Below are 19,355 nucleotides of genomic sequence, written 5' to 3'. Positions count from 1 at the left end.
AAAAAGTCCTAAAAAGAGTAGTTACAGGAATTGTTTCCTCTTGAAAGACGATCTTTCAGGAAAATCTACAATGATTTCATAAGTTGATACTTCTTTTTTTTTTTTTTTTTAAAAAGAAAACGAATTTATTTAAGATTGCACCAACAGCAGTTCCTGGGTTCTTGCAAAGGTTCCTAATTAGCTACAAGACATTTACCATTAACAATGTTTAAAAGTTTCTTGTTTTTGTCTTGTTGTGTTGTTAATGTTTGTGCTATAATTTTCATAAAATTGTTTTATCCCAGTTTATCTAAGTTTGTTGCGGTGTTGTACACAACACTATGGTATTTGTTTGTGTGTGTGTGGGCACAAGGACACAAAAGAAAAAAGATGAAAGAGCAAGAGGTAGGAAATAACAGCATGCCACTACACGTCTTTATCACTTAAATCAGCAGTGGCCACGCTAAACCCTTCTGTGGAATGATGAACTTTAACACTGCTTTTGATTCCCTGAGACTTAAAAACAGTTCCAGTTCCTGAAGTGTTTCCTGGCTGCTAACGAATGTTTTCCAAGTTGTAAAAAGATTCCTCACAACATATGTGGGTTCCCGGTCAAGAGGGTCCTGGGTTCCCCCCAGAAAAGTTCATAGGTTCCTAAATAAAGTGCCTAAGACCCCAAAAACGTCAAAGTCCCATAAAAATAAAGTGCTTAAGCCCCCCCGTCCCCCCACCAAAAAAAACAAAAAAAACAAATAAAGTACCAAGTCCCCCACAAAAGATTTTCTGCCTTCAGAAAAACATTTCTGGGTTCTTGTATGTTCATGGACTCCCAGAAGTTGTTCCTGGGTTTCCATAAATGTGCTGGCGTTCCCCAAATAAAGCTCTTGAGTTCCCCAGAAAAAGTTATTTGTTCTTTGTAACTGGGTGATGTCCAACAAACATTCCTGGGTTCCCATAAAAAAAATGGGTTGCAAAAAGTTCCTGGTTCCCCAGAACAGTTCCTGCATTTTTATTAGTTTGATTGGAGCTTTCAAAGTCTTATCCTAAGAGTGCCTGTGTTTCTGAAGGCATTTATTTCACTTTATTTAAAGATTAAAACTCCAGAGTCTCCTTCTGAATATGACATTTGTATTTCTGTACTGTATTTACAGTGCTGTGTGTGTGTGTGTGTGTGTGTGTGTGTTTGTTCCTTGTCCCTTGTTTATCATTCATCAGCTTTGTCTGATTCATTGTTCTTTTTGTGTATGTATGTGATGAGGAAGTTTATTATGGTTGAATGCATGCCCCCCCTCCCCCACTTCTGCATTTACACTTTGTCTTGTGTTTCTCAGGGGGGGCGTGGCCACACTTGATCATTATCTGGTCACATGACAATAACATTGTAGCCTGTGCTGAAAACTGCAAACTCAAAAGCTTGCCTAAAACCCTCACGCATGTTACTTATAACGTCTGAGTTGTGCTTTAGACCGTCTCCATGTTTACTCATCTCTGATACAAGCAGTTGCCTAGCAACAAACAATAATGGTATACAAGCTGATCGACAAAAGGTTTTTCTTTAAAAAAAAAAAAAAAAAGTTTCTTAGCTCTTGCACAGTTTTCTAAACTAAACTGATTTCTTAGCATGTTTCTGGGATCTCGAGAACATTTTGAGCGACCTCAGGGCCAGGAAACAAATGTTTGGGTTTTGGACAAATAAATATCCAGAGTTCCTCCCCCAAAGAAATGTTCCTGAAAAGGTTCCTGAATACTTCAAAATGATTCTGGACGAACAAAAGGTCCCTAAAACCTAAAATCCAAATGTTGCTTAGCATTTTCCCCGATTCCTGAATGACTCCCTGTGATCTTGAGAACAGTTTGAGCTCCTGAAAAGCTGAAAAAGTCTCTGAAAAACAAAAAGTTCCACAATTCATAAAGAGATATCTGAATACTTTGAAGATTTTACTTTTCTAAAAAGCTGTTCCTGGGTTCTTGAAAAGATTCCTGAAGGCTTGCGAAATGTCCTGAACTTCAAAAGCAAACATTTCTAAGAGAGTTCCTGAAACTCCTCCAAAATTATTAAACCCTTTAATAATTTAAAATTATAACCCTTTAAAAATAAGAAAAGGATTAAATTCTTTAATAATTTGCATACAAATCAAATAGATCTCGATGTAAAATCATTAAAGGCCACTGTTGCTAAGCAACCACAAAATTAAACGATTTCTCTGTGCTTATGTTCCAACCAGCGAGCTCCTTGCTTACTGAAACAAAAAAAAATAAAAACGATGGGTTGCTCACTTGGAGAGCGTCATGCAGATGGCGAGTACACACGCTAACCCGCTCTGCTCAATGTAAACATAATAAACCACACGTAACGCTACAAAGAACATGCTAACATGAACATGCAAGAAGCTGTTGCTGTAGAAACCGGTTCGAGTTCGACTCTTCGTCTGGCTGCTGAGTGGAAACTCATTCATGACTGTTCTGTTTATGACAGACAGCAAAGGAAGTTGTAAACGGCATAATAATATTCTCTGAGTGTGTGTGTGCGCGAGAGAGGGAGAGAGAGAGAGAGAGACACATTGTTGGCAGGAGTCCTATACAAACATTACAGAATACAGCACTTTGCAGCATGTATATCACGTGGCGCGTCTTCACAATGTCAGAGTAATGATTATCTCCGAGACTGAGGACAGGACATCGGTCACTGGGCCGTGTGTGTGTGTGAGTGAAGTGCTTTTATGGGATTAATGAGGGTGCTGAGTTAGGAATTCGGTTACCAGCTGACATGTTTGTGAGAGAGATAATGCTAAACAGCACAGTCCCTTCTTCTGGTAGGGGATAGCTTGTCTTGACTCATCTTTGACTAGGAGTAGTGAGTGTGGTTATGAGTTGGAGAAATGGGCGTGACTTCATGTGGTATGAACCGCCAAGTGTCTTCGAAAGCAAAAGATGGTTGTGAGTTCCGGAGAGAGGGATGGACGGACGAAAACGGGGGTTGGCATCAGACTTTTGGGACAAAGGTTTATGACTTCAGGGAGACCGATAAGAGTGTGTACATTTAAGAGCTGTGTGTGTGTCTTTAGGTGGGAGAGATGGGCGTGTTCTCAGGGGAGCCTGGTGTTTAGTTGGCTTTGGCTAGACGTGGCTTTATGGACCTCTGATGATTTAAATGGTTTAAGGTAGGATGTGTTCACGTCTTCGAGGGAGACTGGTGTTGGGTGGTTTTTTGGTTGGATAGATGGGCGTGTCTTCAAATGAGCTGGTGGGACAGATGTGGGTCTTTAGGGGACACTAATGTTTAAGTGCTTTTAGATGGATGTGTCTTCAGTGTAGACTGATGTCAGGTGGGACAAATGGGCATGTCCTCGGGGGAAGACTGATGTTTAGGTGGCTTCAGGTGGGACAGATGCATGTGTCTTCAGGGACGACTGATGTTAAGGTGCCTTTAGATAAGTATGTCTTCAAGAAAGACTAATATTTATGTGGCTTTAGATGGGTGTATCCTCAGGGGTGACTGATGTTTAGTGGCTTCAGGTGGGAAAGATGGGTGTGTCCTCAGGGGAGACTAATATTTTAATAGCTTTAGATCTATTTAGGGGAGACTGATTGTTCAGGAGAGATGGATGGACATGGAGGTTGATATTGAACTTTTGGGACAGATGGTTGTAACTTCAGGGAGACAGATGGTCATGTGTACATTAAAGACAGGTGTGTGTCTTTCGATGGAATAAATGTTTAGGTGGCTTTAGGCGGAGACATGGGTCTGTCTTTAGGGATGACTGCTTAGGTGGCTTTAGATGGGCGTGTTTTTCAGGTACACTAATGATTAGATGATAGGACAAATAATCACGTTTTTATGAATAACTGATGTTTGGTGGCTTCAGGTGGGACGGATGGGCGTGTCTCTTTAGGGGAGAGTGATTGTTGAGTGGCTTCAGGTGGGACAGGTGTCTCTTCAAATAAGACTTAAAAGCAGGTGGAATCAGGTGAGACGGATGCATGTGTCCTCAGTAGAGACTAATATTTAGGTGGCTTTACATGAGAATGTTTTATGGGGAGCCTTATTTTAGATGGTGTGGTGACTGATGTTCGGTGGCTTTAGATTGGACAGATGGTCGTGTCTCCTGGGGCAGACTAATTGTTGGTGGTCTTAGATGGGCATGCATTTAGGGGAGACTTACATTAGATGGGAGTTTCTTCAGGGGAAATTGATACTGAGTGGGACAGATGAGTGTGCCTTTTAAAGAAGACTTGTAAGTAGGTGGATTCTGGTAGGACAGTTTTTGAGTCCTTAGGGGAGATGTGGGTCTTTTGGTACCTTTAGATGGATGTGGGTGGGACAGATGGGAATGACATTAGGAAAGACTGGTCGTTAGGTGGCATCAGATGAGACAGATGGGCATGTCCTCAGGGAAGACTGATGTTTACATGACTTCAGGTGGGACAGATACGTGTGTCTTTAGGGGAGACTGATGTGTAGTTGTCTTTAGATGAGCATGTCTTTGGGGAGACTGATATTAGGTGGCTTCAGAAGGGCTTGTCCTCTGGTGGGACAGATGAGTCGGCTGGAACGTTCTGACTTGGAGAGGGACGGATTTTGACATGGTTTTGTGTAGTCGGGTCACTGCAGGTGTGAAGGTTGGTTTTGATGATGTGATGCTTGAGCATGACCTCAAGTGGTGCAGGTGCCCTTGACTTTGAGTGGGACAGGTGGGTGGTGGCTTTGAGTTGGACAGATGGGCGTGGCTTTGTGTGGTATGGAGAGTTAGATACAGTTGTGTGAAACTAGTTAGCATTCTATTTTTCTGCTTGTAAAATCAAGGCCTCTATGAATATTATCTATAAACTTAGACATGTTGTTATGATTTGTCACATACAGACGGACCCTATTGTTTCTGTCTGCTGGGTCAGGCTAGTGTGTGTGTGTGTGTGTGTGTGTGTTATGGTTAGAGCTGAGTGTGCGGTTTGCTATTGTGGCCTCTATGCTGTTTTAACAAAACTCTTTTTGTTCCATTGCTTGTTCAAAAAAAGCGCTGATGCTTCACTAAAAGCTTTTGTTCCAGCCGATCCACCCGGAACACACACACACACACACACACACACACACTAGTCACTGATTAATCCTTGTTTAAGTGAATACAGACTCTTTAAAACACCTCATGCACAACACGAGAGCTTAAATAACCCCATGTATGTGGTGTACAGTTACCTCATCATTATTTCACTCTAGTGTGCAAGAGAGTTCAAGCCGAACAGGTGGAACAGGTGTGTGTGTGCGTTTGTGCGCGCGCGCGCACTCAGCTGTGATTTATTTTATGTTGTGTTGTGAAGTTTTCCGAACATTACAATGTTTCCTGCAGCGATGCATTTGCCTCACACACAGACTAAAACATGATGATTTCCAGACACTTGACAAACTGCCTGACGCACAACATGGGATTATTAGTCCTCCTTCAGTGGATGCAGTCGGTCTCCCATGAGTAGACGTGATTTAGTTTTTCTGCAGCGGATGTAATCGATGCCTCTGGAGTGAAAGTCGTTGGTTGTTTCTCGAGCAGACGCCACCGGTTTCCCTTGAGCAGGCACCGTTTCTGCGTCCTGAGTTGATTAGTCTCTTTTGAGTGGCTGTGATTTGTTTTTCTGTAAGTGGATACCAGTTACCTCACTTGTGTAAACTCTACACTCACTAGTCCCCCTATCACACATGGTGTGATCGGTCTCCTGTGAGCGAGTCAGTCATTCTTAAGTGGGTGAGATTGGTTTCCTTTGGGAGTACAGGCCATTGGGCACCCTTGAGTGGACATGACCATCTCTTGTGAGCGATGCTATTTGGCTCTAGACTACATTGGTTCCTTTTTTTGAGTAGACGCAGAAGGTCTCCGCCCTTTTTGGGTGGACACTTGGGGGCTCCCTCCCCTATTTTCCAGGGGTGCCAATGGGGTCCCACCTTTTTTTGGCGGACTCCAAAAGGGTTCCACCTCTTTTTTTGTGTATATATGTGTGTGTGTATATATATATATATATATATATATATATATATATATATATATAACGATAGACATTGACGGGGTCCCTCTAATTTTCTTTTTTTTTTTGCCAGATATTGATAGGTCCCTGACATTTTAGGGTCCTTGAGTGGACAATAATTGAGCATTTGCTGTTTGGTCAGGTGTTAGTTGATCTCTTTGAAAGGATGTGATTGGGTCTGTTTTTCAGATGGTAGGATGCATCATGTCTGTTCTTTTACTTTTCTTAATCTCTTTTGCCTTTTTTCTTTTCCACCCCTCATAATTCCGTCAAGTAACATTTAGACTCTTGTGGTGTTTCTTTCATAACACCATTACATCATAAAGTTTTAGAGAGGGGGAATGTCTTGGCCAATTGCAGTGCTTTGTGTCCTCACAGTCTCGTCCCAGCAGGCTGTGTGTGTGACGTCACTCTTCACTGGAAAACCCCAACAGTCCTCCTTTATCTGGGCCTCAGACTCAGTCCAAGAACGAAGCCTGTGCCTGAACACCGTGTTTATCACTCAGACTGTCTTCCTTAATCTTTGTCCATTTGTCCTCCAACAGTTATCCAACTCTTTCCTTCCGCCAGTATTCATCCCTGAAGACTTGTTTCAACACTGTGCCTCTGATCAGCATGGGGGCGTCCCTGCAGCATGCCTGTGTGTTTTTCAAGCTCATTTCTGAGCTCTGACATCTTCAGGCCCTCCACCCCGAACTGCAGCTGTGTGTGTGTGAGAGAGGGAGAGAAAGGGGCCATCAAAAGGGGTGTCTGAGAGATAACAGAGCTCTGTCTCTGTTCACACACACACCATCAGGGTTTAAACACAGGTCATTACATCCTACGCTCACATCCAGACACGTGACGACGAACACACCCTCTGGCTGAATCTGTTCTCGATAACTAGTTCAGGGACGTAATGATTTGTCCATTTCCATTAATCCCTGCAGTCTGCATGTGATCCGTGTGTGCATGCATACAGCAGAAGATCCAGCAGTCCAGTCTCATCAGTCAGGCTACAGTTAACCAAGCTAATTACTAACGTACCCGCTGTTTTTGTTTGGGAGCGCAAGATTAGCATCGTATTCACTCTGCTTGGTTTTGGACCGGGTAACATACCGTATGGGGTCACATAACCGATCCCAAGTTTTGCCCCGCCCACTTTATAGTTATGTAAAAAATTCTGCAAGAGGTCACGTCCAGGAGAAGCCTCCCCCCCCCCCCCCACACACACACACTTTTAAATTGATTGAATCGAGCCATGTGTTTGAAGCTTGTGTTTTCCTAATGCACTTAATTCTGCCAGGCCTAGTTCTGCCTCATCAATACAGCACTGCTTTTCCTAGAATCCATTAGCTTTGTGTATGAGTGTGTGTGTGTGTGTGTGTGTGTGTGTGTGTGTGTGTTTACCCATCCTTAATGGCCCTTGCCTGGTCTCGACTCTGCTCTCTGGTACAGCAGACTTTACTGATCTCTGAACCTCAGCAGCATGTTGGCATATTGGCCACGGAATACAACTCGATATTTAATAAAAAGAGCATCTACTTTTTATGTTTTACTTTGAACCATTAGAAAGCGTCCACCACCGGAGACTCCGTCCACTAATAAGGAGTTTGAGAGTCTTCCCGTGTGAAAGAGCTGTTACTATCGAAATGATAACGAAGGTTAACGTGTTAGAACTCCACTCGAGTGACCCGAGCGAATCGGTCACGTCCTGACTAAAGCTGTTGTTGTGGTGCAGAGAGGGCGCTGACACCGCAGACACTGCATCATTGTAAAGCCCGAGCAGCGGCCTTTACAGAAACATCGTTCCGACAGACGCCAACATCTGGCACCCGTCTACGGTCCGTCCCCGCGTCTGTTCCACTTCACTCCACTTGGAAATTGTACCAATGGCAATGTTTCCATAGCAACTAATAGCTAATAAAAAATAAAGTTTACTAACTTAAAGGTAGTGAACACGCAGCTAGCTGAAAACTTTCAAACAATGAACATACCGTTACCACAGAAATGGTTAAGTTCTAGAACCCGGCGTGTTATTTATAAACCTTTTAGCGATGTCCGTGGTTCTTAGCTAGCCAGAGCAGTATTTAGAATCGTCAGCGGCACTTCAGACGATCCAAACAAGTATTTGTACAGAACTTTACAATAAAATTACAATCAGAATATCTGTGACGCGAAGACGTCTGATTGGCCAAGCACGTTGACGTAGCTGATGTATTTTTGCGTCAGAAACGTAACGTAGCTGATGCGTGTGTGTGTGTGTTGCTGTGCAGAAACGAGCCAAGGGTCAGGTCCTGTTCCAGGAGGTGTGTGGGCACCTGAACCACGGAATACAACTCGATATTTAATAAAAAGAGCATCTACTTTTTATGTTTTACTTTGAACCATTAGAAAGCGTCCACCACCGGAGACTCCGTCCACTAATAAGGAGTTTGAGAGTCTTCCCGTGTGAAAGAGCTGTTACTATCGAAATGATAACGAAGGTTAACGTGTTAGAACTCCACTCGAGTGACCCGAGCGAATCGGTCACGTCCTGACTAAAGCTGTTGTTGTGGTGCAGAGAGGGCGCTGACACCGCAGACACTGCATCATTGTAAAGCCCGAGCAGCGGCCTTTACAGAAACATCGTTCCGACAGACGCCAACATCTGGCACCCGTCTACGGTCCGTCCCCGCGTCTGTTCCACTTCACTCCACTCTGGTCCGGTCTGGTCTTGTCTTGTCCTTCGCTCCGTCACGTCTGTCTCGAGAAATGTCGCGGTTGTGTGGCGTGGGCCGGTCCGGACTCGTTCCTTCTCCTCCGGCTCCACATTCCTTCATACACACACTGATCAAAGGCATAGAGGCGAGATAATCGCGTCTGTGTCTGGGGTTTTAGGCGACATTTACTCTCCTCATTCTTTAGAAGTCTCTCACACACGCACACAAAGCTGACTATCATTCCTACCGTAGTTTTCACCGCATTCCTACAATACGTGCTCCCTCCGAACTTCAGATCACTGGCAGAAATCTCACACGTTCGTCTGAATTTCAAATCTTCAAAATCTTCTGCTACGTCATGAAATTATGAAATTTTGTTAGTTAGCTAAAAATTTTTTCGTCAAACTGTAGATGAATATAAACTGTGGATGAAACTTTTTATAGTTGAAGAAAACAAAAAACAGAAAAAAAACAACAACGATATGTCACTGAGCAGGACACTGTCCACGAAAACGCTAACACAGAAGACTCCCTTTGTAGATATTTACGGAAACACCTAGTACGATTAGCTAGCAACTTCACATTCAATAATGAAGTGTTAGTTTTTTTTTTTCAGTGCACTTGGAAATTGTACCAATGGCAATGTTTCCATAGCAACTAATAGCTAATAAAAAATAAAGTTTACTAACTTAAAGGTAGTGAACACGCAGCTAGCTGAAAACTTTCAAACAATGAACATACCGTTACCACAGAAATGGTTAAGTTCTAGAACCCGGCGTGTTATTTATAAACCTTTTAGCGATGTCCGTGGTTCTTAGCTAGCCAGAGCAGTATTTAGAATCGTCAGCGGCACTTCAGACGATCCAAACAAGTATTTGTACAGAACTTTACAATAAAATTACAATCAGAATATCTGTGACGCGAAGACGTCTGATTGGCCAAGCACGTTGACGTAGCTGATGTATTTTTGCGTCAGAAACGTAACGTAGCTGATGCGTGTGTGTGTGTGTTGCTGTGCAGAAACGAGCCAAGGGTCAGGTCCTGTTCCAGGAGGTGTGTGGGCACCTGAACCTGCTGGAGAAGGATTACTTCGGCTTGAGCTTCAAGGACAACGCAGACCAGAGAGTAAGTGAGCCGGAATGTGCGCTAGGTCAGTTACGCGTTTTTAACTTTTATGTTTATGGGGACCTGACAACGTTCATGTGTTTGTTTGTTTTGTTTTTTTTTTGTTTTGTTTTTTATATATAGTGCTGGCTCGATCCTAATAAGGAGATCAAACATCAGATACGCAGTAAGTAGCTTCATTGAATTCATTACACACACACACAAACACATTTATGATGAATCACAGTGACCTAGATCGTCCAAATTGGGTCGTACCATCTCTTTCTCTCTCATGGGTTTAATTTAGTCTGTTTTAATTATAGCCACACACACACACACACACACACACACACACCACACATTACTCGGTGTAAGAACTCACTCAGTATTGTCCGTGACCTGCAGCTTGTGTGTGAGAGAAAGAGGTCACATCATCTTCATCATCATCATCGCTGGTCAGCTGAGTATTTGGTTTAAGAAATAGGAGCTGAATCAAACACTTGGGTTTCCTTTGTTGACTCGGCGTCGCCATAGCAACCGGAAGCTGTCAATCTCTCACACGCATGGGGTCTGGAAATCACATCAAATTTATACTGTACGTGTGTGTGTTTGTGTGAGAGAGAACAGGGACGTTACTATAGAGACCATGAGCAGGTTGATTACTCAGGATGGCACAGAGGTCCCATGTGGTGTGTGTGTTGATATATAACGTGTGTGTGTGCGTTTGTGTTTATCTGTTTTTCTCTCCAGACTCGCAGTGGCAGTTTGCGTTTAATGTGAAGTTTTATCCCCCGGACCCCGCGCAGCTCAGCGAGGACATCACCAGGTACACACACACACACACACACACACACACACACATCTTTATATGACCATGACATAGGCATTCATGTGAAAGGACTGTATTTGATCAGGTGGGTGTGTGTGTGAAAGAAAGAAAGAAAGCACATGTTCAAAAGCGCGCGTGTGTGTGTAGAATGGTAAGATAGAGCTCGTAGGGTAGAAACGCCTTCACATGGCATGATACGATGTTTCTGTCCCTGTAATGACTCAGCAGTACACACACACACACACACACACACACCCTGCTCCACCCATCAGTCTGATAAAAAGACCTAGAGTCAATAAAACAGCATATTTATTGAAAGGCAACTTTTTCTTTTTTTTATTGTGTGTGTGTGTGTGTGTGTGTGTGTGTGCAGGTATCTTCTGTGCCTGCAGCTGAGGCAGGACATCGTGTCGGGCCGGTTGCCGTGCTCCTTCGTCACCCTGGCTCTGCTCGGCTCCTACACGCTGCAGGCCGAGCTCGGGGATCAGGACTCGGCCGAGCCGCACGTCCACGCCGTCTCCGACTTCCAGCTCGCTAAAGAGCAGACCAAAGAGCTCGAGGAGAAAGTGCTGGAGCTGTACAAGTCACACAGGTCTCACACACACACACACACACACACACACACACACACACACGGATAACGTTCATACAAAAAGAAGAAAAATCTTGATGAAATGCTGAACTGTGTGTGTGTGTGTGTGTGTGTGTGTAGGGGAATGAGTCCAGCTCAGGCTGATATTAATTTCCTGGAAAATGCCAAAAAGCTCTCCATGTACGGTGTCGACCTTCATCAGGCAAAGGTAAGCTCCGCCCACACTCAGGGAAACCCCGCCCTTTCTCACATGTGACATTGATGTAACCACTGTGATATGTGACTGATGCAAACCACACCTACTGTCACATAACACACTGATGTAAACCCCGCCCACTGTAACGTGTGACATTGATGTAAACCCCGCCCACTGTCACGTGTGACATTGATGCAAACCCCGCCCACTGTAACGTGTGATGCTGGAATAAACCCCGCCCACTGTAACGTGTGACGCTGGAATAAACCCCGCCCACTGTAACGTGTGACGCTGGAATAAACCCCGCCCACTGTAACGTGTGACGCTGGAATAAACCCCGCCCACTGTAACGTGTGACGCTGGAATAAACCCCGCCCACTGTAACGTGTGACGCTGGAATAAACCCCGCCCACTGTAACGTGTGACGCTGGAATAAACCCCGCCCACTGTAACGTGTGACGCTGGAATAAACCCCGCCCACTGTAACGTGTGACGCTGATGTAAACCCCGCCCACTGTAACGTGTGACGCTGATGTAAACGCCGCCCACTGTCACGTGTGACGCTGATGTAAACGCCGCCCACTGTCACGTGTGACATTGTAATGTGACACTGATGTAAGCCCCCGCCCACTATAATGTGTGACACTGATGTAAGCCCCGCCCATTGTAACGTGTGACACTGACAGAAACCTTGCCCGATGTCCTGCCTCAGTGTCTCTGACATAAACCCCGCCCACTCTTACATAGCACACTGAGGTAAACCCCACTCATTGTCGCATGTGACAACGATGTTAGCCCCGCCCACCATCACATAAACTTATGTAAACCACACCCACTGTATCATAACACACCATGTAAACCCCGCCCAGTGTCACATGCGACTCTGACGTAAACTCCGCCCAGTGTCACATGCGACTCTGACGTAAACCCCGCCCAGTAATGGATAGAAAGGATAAGGGAAGCACGACAAGCGATGATGGAGAAAAGATGGAGATGAGGGTGGGATGGAAGAGTGGGCGGAGTGTAAGAGTGATGTTTAAAAGGATGAATAAAGATGGAGAAAGTGTGTGTGTGTGTGTGTGTGTGTGTTTTATTAGTGTCTCTTCGTCTGTGTAAATCTGTTCCATCCGTCAGAGGTAATGATTTCCTTCTGTTCCTTTTATATACACGCACACAGTAGTCCCCTCTCCAGTGCGTGTGTGTGTGTGTGTGTGTGTGTGTGTGTGTGTGTGTGTGTGTGGGGTTTGGAACACAGCCCCATCACAAACCCAACTCGGTCTACATCACCACAACTGTGACCTGCTCTTAACCTCGCACTTCCTAAGAGGAATCCTTCAAATGTAAATATGTGTGTGTGTGTGTGTGTGTCAGGACTCGGAGGGTGTAGACATCATGTTGGGAGTGTGTTCGAGCGGCCTGCTGATATACAAAGACCGTTTGAGAATCAACCGCTTCGCCTGGCCCAAGATCCTCAAGATTTCTTACAAACGCAGCAACTTTTACATCAAAATCAGACCGGGAGAGGTGTGTATATAAACACACACACACACACACACACACACATGTCTGAATATATCTTTATACACACAGCACTGAATGTTGACTGGTGTGTGTGTGTGTGTCTTAGGCAGACCAGTTCGAGAGCACAGTGGGATTTAAGTTGCCGAACTATCGCGCCGCTAAAAGGGTTTGGAAAGTCTGTGTGGAGCATCACACCTTCTTCAGGTAACACCCACTCAGGCCACGCCTCCTTCACCAAGACTGACACACACACTCAGGCCACGCCTCCTTCACCAAGACTGACACACACTCAGGCCACGCCTCCTTCACCAAGACTGACACAAACTCAGGCCACGCCTCCTTTACTGAGACTGACACACACTCAGGCCACGCCTCCTTTACTGAGACTGACACACACTCAGGCCACGCCTCCTTTACTGAGACTGACACACACTCAGGCCACGCCTCCTTTACTGAGACTGACACACACTCAGGCCACGCCTCCTTTACTGAGACTGACACACACTCAGGCCACGCCTCCTTTACTGAGACTGACACACACTCAGGCCACGCCTCCTTTACTGAGACTGACACACACTCAGGCCACGCCTCCTTTACTGAGACTGACACACACTCAGGCCACGCCTCCTTTACTGAGACTGACACACACTCAGGCCACGCCTCCTTTACTGAGACTGACACACACTCAGGCCACGCCTCCTTTACTGAGACTGACACACACTCAGGCCACGCCTCTTTTACTGAGACTGACACACACACTCATGCCACGCCTCTTTTACTGAGACTGACACACACTCAGGCCACGCCTCTTTTACTGAGACTGACACACGCACTCAGGCCACGCCTCTTTTACTCATATTAACCTTTAATTAAGATTGTGTGTGTGTGTGTGTGTGTGTGTGTGTGTGTGTGTGTTAGGTTGACGAATCCCGAGCAGCCCACTAAGTCGAAGTTCCTGACTCTGGGTTCTAAGTTCCGTTACAGCGGGAGAACCCAGGCTCAGACCCGACAGGCCAGCTCTCTGATCGACCGACCCTCTCCTCACTTCGTCCGCACGGCCAGCAAACGCAGCTCACGCAGCCTCGACACCGGTATCTCACACACACACACACAGTATGCAAGTCAATGTGTGATCTATAGAAAGAATTAAAAGAAGAGATGAAAGAAATTCAGGATCAAAGAGAATAGTAAAGATAAAAAGGAAAATGAAAGAAACATAAGAACAAAGAGAAGATTATAGAAGAAAGAAAGAAAGGACGAATAAATTGCGTAGGAAAAAAGAAAGGGAGAGAAGGTAAGGCTTTATATTCACACAAGTGTGTGAGTATACACGGAGACAGAGGACATTTTAAAGACTTGTCTTAAGGATGATGGACAGAGTGAGACACAAAACGAGTGCACACCATTCCAGGTTCCTCCTCTAATCCTGTTAAACCATGTGGTAGTCATCCTTCTTTAACGCTAGTCAGGTTGTTAGCTCCTGGAGAATCACACTGACACACATGCTCTGAGCTGGGCATGACACACACACACACACACACACACACGGATCGCTGAATTTGTCCCTGGCTTGTGTCACATGATCGCTCGTCTGTGTCACAGCTCAGATCCGGAGCGCTGACCTCGTTATTTTCTCAGCATCTGTTCATCAGCAGCACTGTGCATCCCTGAGGAGGAGGAGGAAGAGGAGCGCCACCTGGTGGCCTCTCGCAGTGTTACACCACACAGCTCGATCATCACAGTCTGCTCCACATTTATGAATAAACGCTGAGCACACCTTAATCGCACATCTGTATAGACACTGTCTGCGCCGCACATCTGTACAGACACCGTCTGTGCCGCACACCTCGATTAACCCAATGGTGTACACCACACATCTGTATAAACCCTTTTTAAACAAAACATCTGTATGGACAGTTTATACATACATTCCATATTTGCGCCACAGTGTCCATACAGATGTGCGCGCATCTATATAAACTGTCTATGCCGCACATCTGTATACACGCCACCTGTACCACGCACACCTGGATGAACTGTCTACACCACACATCTGTATACACCGTATCTCCACCTTCTTAATGATGTCAGTGACTTTTGACCCATATCCTTCACAGCTTTAGTGAGCGATCGTGGCCACGCCCCCGGCGAGAACGGTCGGGACCCCGCCCTGGATCTCTCCTCCGACTCCAAGGTGAGGAAATTCATCCCGTACTCTTCAACCCGCACGATTCTCTTCACAGGTTATTAAGGAAGGAGTCATGACGGAGTGACTGTTTTGTACAATGATTATGATGATGTGTATTTCCTTTTGTGGTGGTGTTGTTTTTTTTTTATGTTGTTCGTTTGATAAACCCAAAATTGTTACAACCGAAGATGAGTTTCCCATCATGCCCCTGTTTGGCGACTCCATCTCCGACGTCGTGTTTAGGTCCTCACATCGCCGAACGCTCGGAGCAAAGATCAGCTCCGTGAGGCTCGGCTGATCAGCGTGTGTAGGGAGCGTCGCTCGCACCCGACGTCCTGCTTTCACCCCGACGGAGCAAAGCTCTCGTCGTCTTCCTGTTCGGCTCCTCTCACTTCTTCTCTTTCTTACCTTCTGTTACCTTTTTCTCCCACTCCCCTTATTTCTTCTCTCACTCACTGCTCCGCATCACAGGGCGGTGTTTATATTGGACATGCTTTTCCACAGCAGAGGGGGGAAGAAAAATGAAAAAGAGAGAAGGAAGGAAAAGTATGGGAGAAAAAGTAAGGAGGCAAGAAAAGCAGCGTGAGAAAGAAGGACGGGCAATGCAACAAAACCAAGAACGAAAGAAAGAACAGAGGAGGAGGAAAAGGGAAAAGGTGTAAAAGAACGAAAGGAGAGAAGTGAAAGTTTAAGAGAGGATACAAAGAAAGACGAGTAAAAAAGAAAACAGATCTAGCAGGAACACTGGTTCTAATGTTACTGGTTGTAGATGTAAACCCCTTCACCCCCGACACACACACCTATTCCACCTCCTTATCCTTGTTGTCCTCCACCACACACACACACCCACCCACACACTTATCCCTTTATAATCCTCTTCCTCTCTGTGACCTTTGCCCCCCAACAGTCTGTCTGACTAATGCGGTGTTTCTCTCCTCTTCTTCCTGTAACATCATTTCAACTTTTCATCAAACACTGTTGTTCTGTCGTTTTTTTTTTTTCTTCTGTTCTGTCACTTCTCGTTCACCCAGTCGCTCTTCATGTTCCCGTTCTTTCCCTCCTCCTCGTCCCTGTCCTCACTCCCTCCCACCCTGGACACCATCTCCGAGCTCGACGTCCTGTCCGACGTCTCGGAGGATGAACCCGAGCTCGAACCTGACCTCGACCCCGACCTTGACCTTGACCCCGACCTCGACCTTCCCGTAGAACCCGAATCCAACCCTGATGGCACTGACCCCGCCTACTGTACCGAAGAGAGCATGCCTGCTTTTGCCCCACACCCTTCTTGTGTTCCCGCCGAGCACCACGCACGTCCAGGCTCCTCCCTCCTGGCCTTGTTTAAGGGTGCGCTCTTGCTGGACGGGGACGGCTCCATCGCACTGCCTTGTCCTTCCTTCGTGCTCATTTTTGCCGTCTTTCTTTCTGCCTGCCACTCGGTGGTGCTCTCTCTGGCACTCGCGCTCCCCCTGGCGGTGTCCCTGTCCTACCTCGAGCCCAAAGCCCTTATCCGCTTCTGGGTTGCTGAGGTCGGCGCAAGGGACATGACGTCTCAAGAGGAGACGTGTGACCCGGCCGCCTAAACCCACCCTCGATCTCTTTCCTCCATTACTCCACGACATCCATTGCTTAATCATGCTATGCACAGTGGTAGATTTGTAAAAATAGCACTTATCCCTCCTCCTCCTCCTCTTCCTTGTCCTGCTTGTAAATGGATTTTCCCAGCATTCCTGAGAGGGTCTATTTATAGTTCCTGCCCTGCCATCCTCGTTGACCCCATTAGCGAAGCGCAGAACTCGGACTGCTCTCGCTGTGGACGCAGAAACTCTTTTAATAGACCTGTCCTCTGATACAAAACCCGGCAATTCAGGCACAAGGGAAACGTGCACAGGGTCCCATTTACACAAACCACGTTAGAGAGCGTTATGAGGACATGCTCGCTGGGGCTGATCTTTGATTTTCCAAACGGTAGAAGTCTGTCTTGCTTGTGATACCCTCCTACAAACTAAATATCAAGTGTAGCACAGATTCAGTAGTCATATACATCGCGTAAAACTTTAGGAGGTGGAACCTAATGGACGGAGTTATACCAAACAAAAACAATGCTTGTCTAACGTGGCCGCTCTCATTGCATCCCAGTGCTTGATTAACCCCCGTCTCATATATTTATTTATTTAACTATACATATATAAAAATTCTATTGAAATTATTAGTAGACGGGTAATACATCTTACATGCACGACACCAAGCATCGAATACCTCGGAATGCACGCTCATCACTTTTGTCCAAAGCAGCTTGTGGACCCACTCTGACATATAATCGTTAACTTGGCGCATTTTTCTTTCTTTGTTGTTGTTGAAATCATGTCTACCTACGTAGTTTTTCTCTGGCGTCTTTCCCAAGAAGTAGTCTGGAAAACGAGACCCCCACTGTTGCGTTACGCTCACATGCCCCGCCCCTTAACACTGACTAGCCAATCCCTGAGCTCGAGTCATTTCTTTCTTCTCATGACCTCATTTTTTCTTCGGAAATGTCAGGCCTTTCCATCATCCATTTCACGTTTTTTTTTCCCTTCTGATTGAACCGTCCATCATTTCCACCAATCAGATTCCGCAGGTGGAAGAAGGGGCGGAGCCTGTGGAGGCCAGAGCCGGAGAAGTCGGTGCTGAACTCGTAGCTGAGGTCTGCTGTTTACCTTCCCAGCATGCATCTTTTTCTCTCTCTCTCTCTCTCTCTCTCTCTCTCTTTCTTTGAGTGTGTGTGTGTTTGCAATCTATTCACCAATCCAAAGTGAAATAAAAAACTACTAACCCTTCCTTTTCTTTTTGTTTTGCCTCCAATCGTGCTCCCAGACTGGAACAGATGGAGCTGATTCCTCCGAAACCAAGGTTCATTTAATCACCGCTGTGATTTAAGACGCTCGTTCAATCCTGTTCGCTTTTCTGTTCATCTCTGTGGGGTTCTTCATGGTTCCTGTATATTGGTTCTTGTTTGTAAAATCTTGATGTGATTTTGTGATTTATTTATAATTTTTTGGTTTGTGGATGATCATATGGAGGTTGATGTGCTGGTGTTTGTTTGCTGCTTTATTGTGAAATGAAACAGAAACCCGTCCAAACCGTAGCAAAAAAAACCTAAAGCCTCTCACAACCAAAGTTTTATATATATATATAGTTTTGGTACCTCAGCATACGAATGTTTAAATTGTTTTTATATGCAAAAAATATGAGGATAGTGTTGGAAGTAGGTAATATTGGGAATACCTTTGGGTCCGGAATGGATTATCTGTCTTTACATTATTTCCTATGGGACAAACCGTCTCGCAATACAAAACATTAAATGATTCTGTTTAAACACAAAAGAATGGTGACGCGTAACCGGATTGATTCCCCGTCCCAATACTAATGTGTATATGTACGTATATGTAAATGTAGGTTTTTTTTGTTTTGTTTGTCTTTTGTTTGTGTTGGGTTTTTAAAGTTGGAATTAGCAAAGCCATTAATCTTCTGAAATTCTTTCTAAAAAGATGACAGTATTTCTGTTCAGAAGCCCGAGGCGGTCATGGGCTTTAAAATGAAAACACTAACCACACACTAAAATTGGAAATCTGTATTATAGCAAGAAGCAGCACACACACATGCACGGTTTGGACGGGTTTTTTTTTTTAAACTGCATTTGGGTTCGGACTGTTCACACACTAATTGTTTTGTTTGTTTGTTTGTTTTTCTTCATTCATGCCAACCTTTTTTTTTTCTTTTGTTTCATGGTTTGTCTGGTTTTTGTTTTTGACTCTGCAGAGCAAGCTGAGAGTGCAGGGAGAGAATATTTATGTCAGACATAGCAATCTAATGCTGGAGGTTCGTATCTCTGACATCAGACGGGAGGGGTGGGGTGGGATTGGGGTGGGGGGGACAGGCTAATTATCCTAAAATTAGCTTTTAAATATGCAGGAAAATCTAAATATCCAGTTTGTGCTGTGCTCTCGCTCTTCTGAGCTGCCCTTCACTCTCATTCTGTGTGTGTGTGTGTGTGTGTGTGTATATGTGTGTGTGTGTGCGCGCTCTCTTGTGCATGGTGTCATGTGTGTGAAACGTATAAAGTACAATTTTTATTTTTTATTTTATTTTCTTTTAACCAGACTAATACTTTTACTTTTTACTTTGTTGTGTGTGTGTGTGTGTGTGTGTGTGTGTGTGTGTGTACTAAACATTACTGATTACTAATTGATTTGATCCTGAGTGAAACACACACAGGAAAT

The 19,355-nt window shown here is 45.0% G+C and overlaps 1 protein-coding gene across 17 annotated transcripts in view; it reads left to right on the top strand.

Annotated features, from left to right (window-relative positions):
• epb41l2 (erythrocyte membrane protein band 4.1 like 2) overlaps window positions 1-19,355 on the top strand; it is a 45,578-nt gene that overhangs the window by 13,673 nt on the left and 12,550 nt on the right. For 6 of the 17 annotated variants that reach the window (XM_053491039.1, XM_053491046.1, XM_053491032.1 and 3 more), the window contains exons 5-16: window positions 9,690-9,794; window positions 9,918-9,960; window positions 10,524-10,599; window positions 10,976-11,194; window positions 11,315-11,402; window positions 12,762-12,914; window positions 13,018-13,115; window positions 13,830-14,002; window positions 15,029-15,105; window positions 17,705-17,779; window positions 17,950-17,985; window positions 18,895-18,954. In XM_053491039.1, the coding sequence (XP_053347014.1) occupies window positions 9,690-9,794; window positions 9,918-9,960; window positions 10,524-10,599; window positions 10,976-11,194; window positions 11,315-11,402; window positions 12,762-12,914; window positions 13,018-13,115; window positions 13,830-14,002; window positions 15,029-15,105; window positions 17,705-17,779; window positions 17,950-17,985; window positions 18,895-18,954 (1,203 nt within the window). The remainder of the gene's footprint in view (window positions 1-9,689; window positions 9,795-9,917; window positions 9,961-10,523; window positions 10,600-10,975; window positions 11,195-11,314; window positions 11,403-12,761; window positions 12,915-13,017; window positions 13,116-13,829; window positions 14,003-15,028; window positions 15,106-17,704; window positions 17,780-17,949; window positions 17,986-18,894; window positions 18,955-19,355) is intronic. The other 11 variants (XM_053491040.1, XM_053491033.1, XM_053491041.1 and 8 more) reach the window with 7 other exon arrangements.

This window comes from Clarias gariepinus, chromosome 2 (assembly GCF_024256425.1).
Source record: "Clarias gariepinus isolate MV-2021 ecotype Netherlands chromosome 2, CGAR_prim_01v2, whole genome shotgun sequence".
Lineage (NCBI taxonomy): Eukaryota > Metazoa > Chordata > Actinopteri > Siluriformes > Clariidae > Clarias > Clarias gariepinus.
The sequence above is the reverse complement of the archived record's forward strand: the minus strand, read 5'-3'. Positions and strand labels throughout refer to the sequence as shown.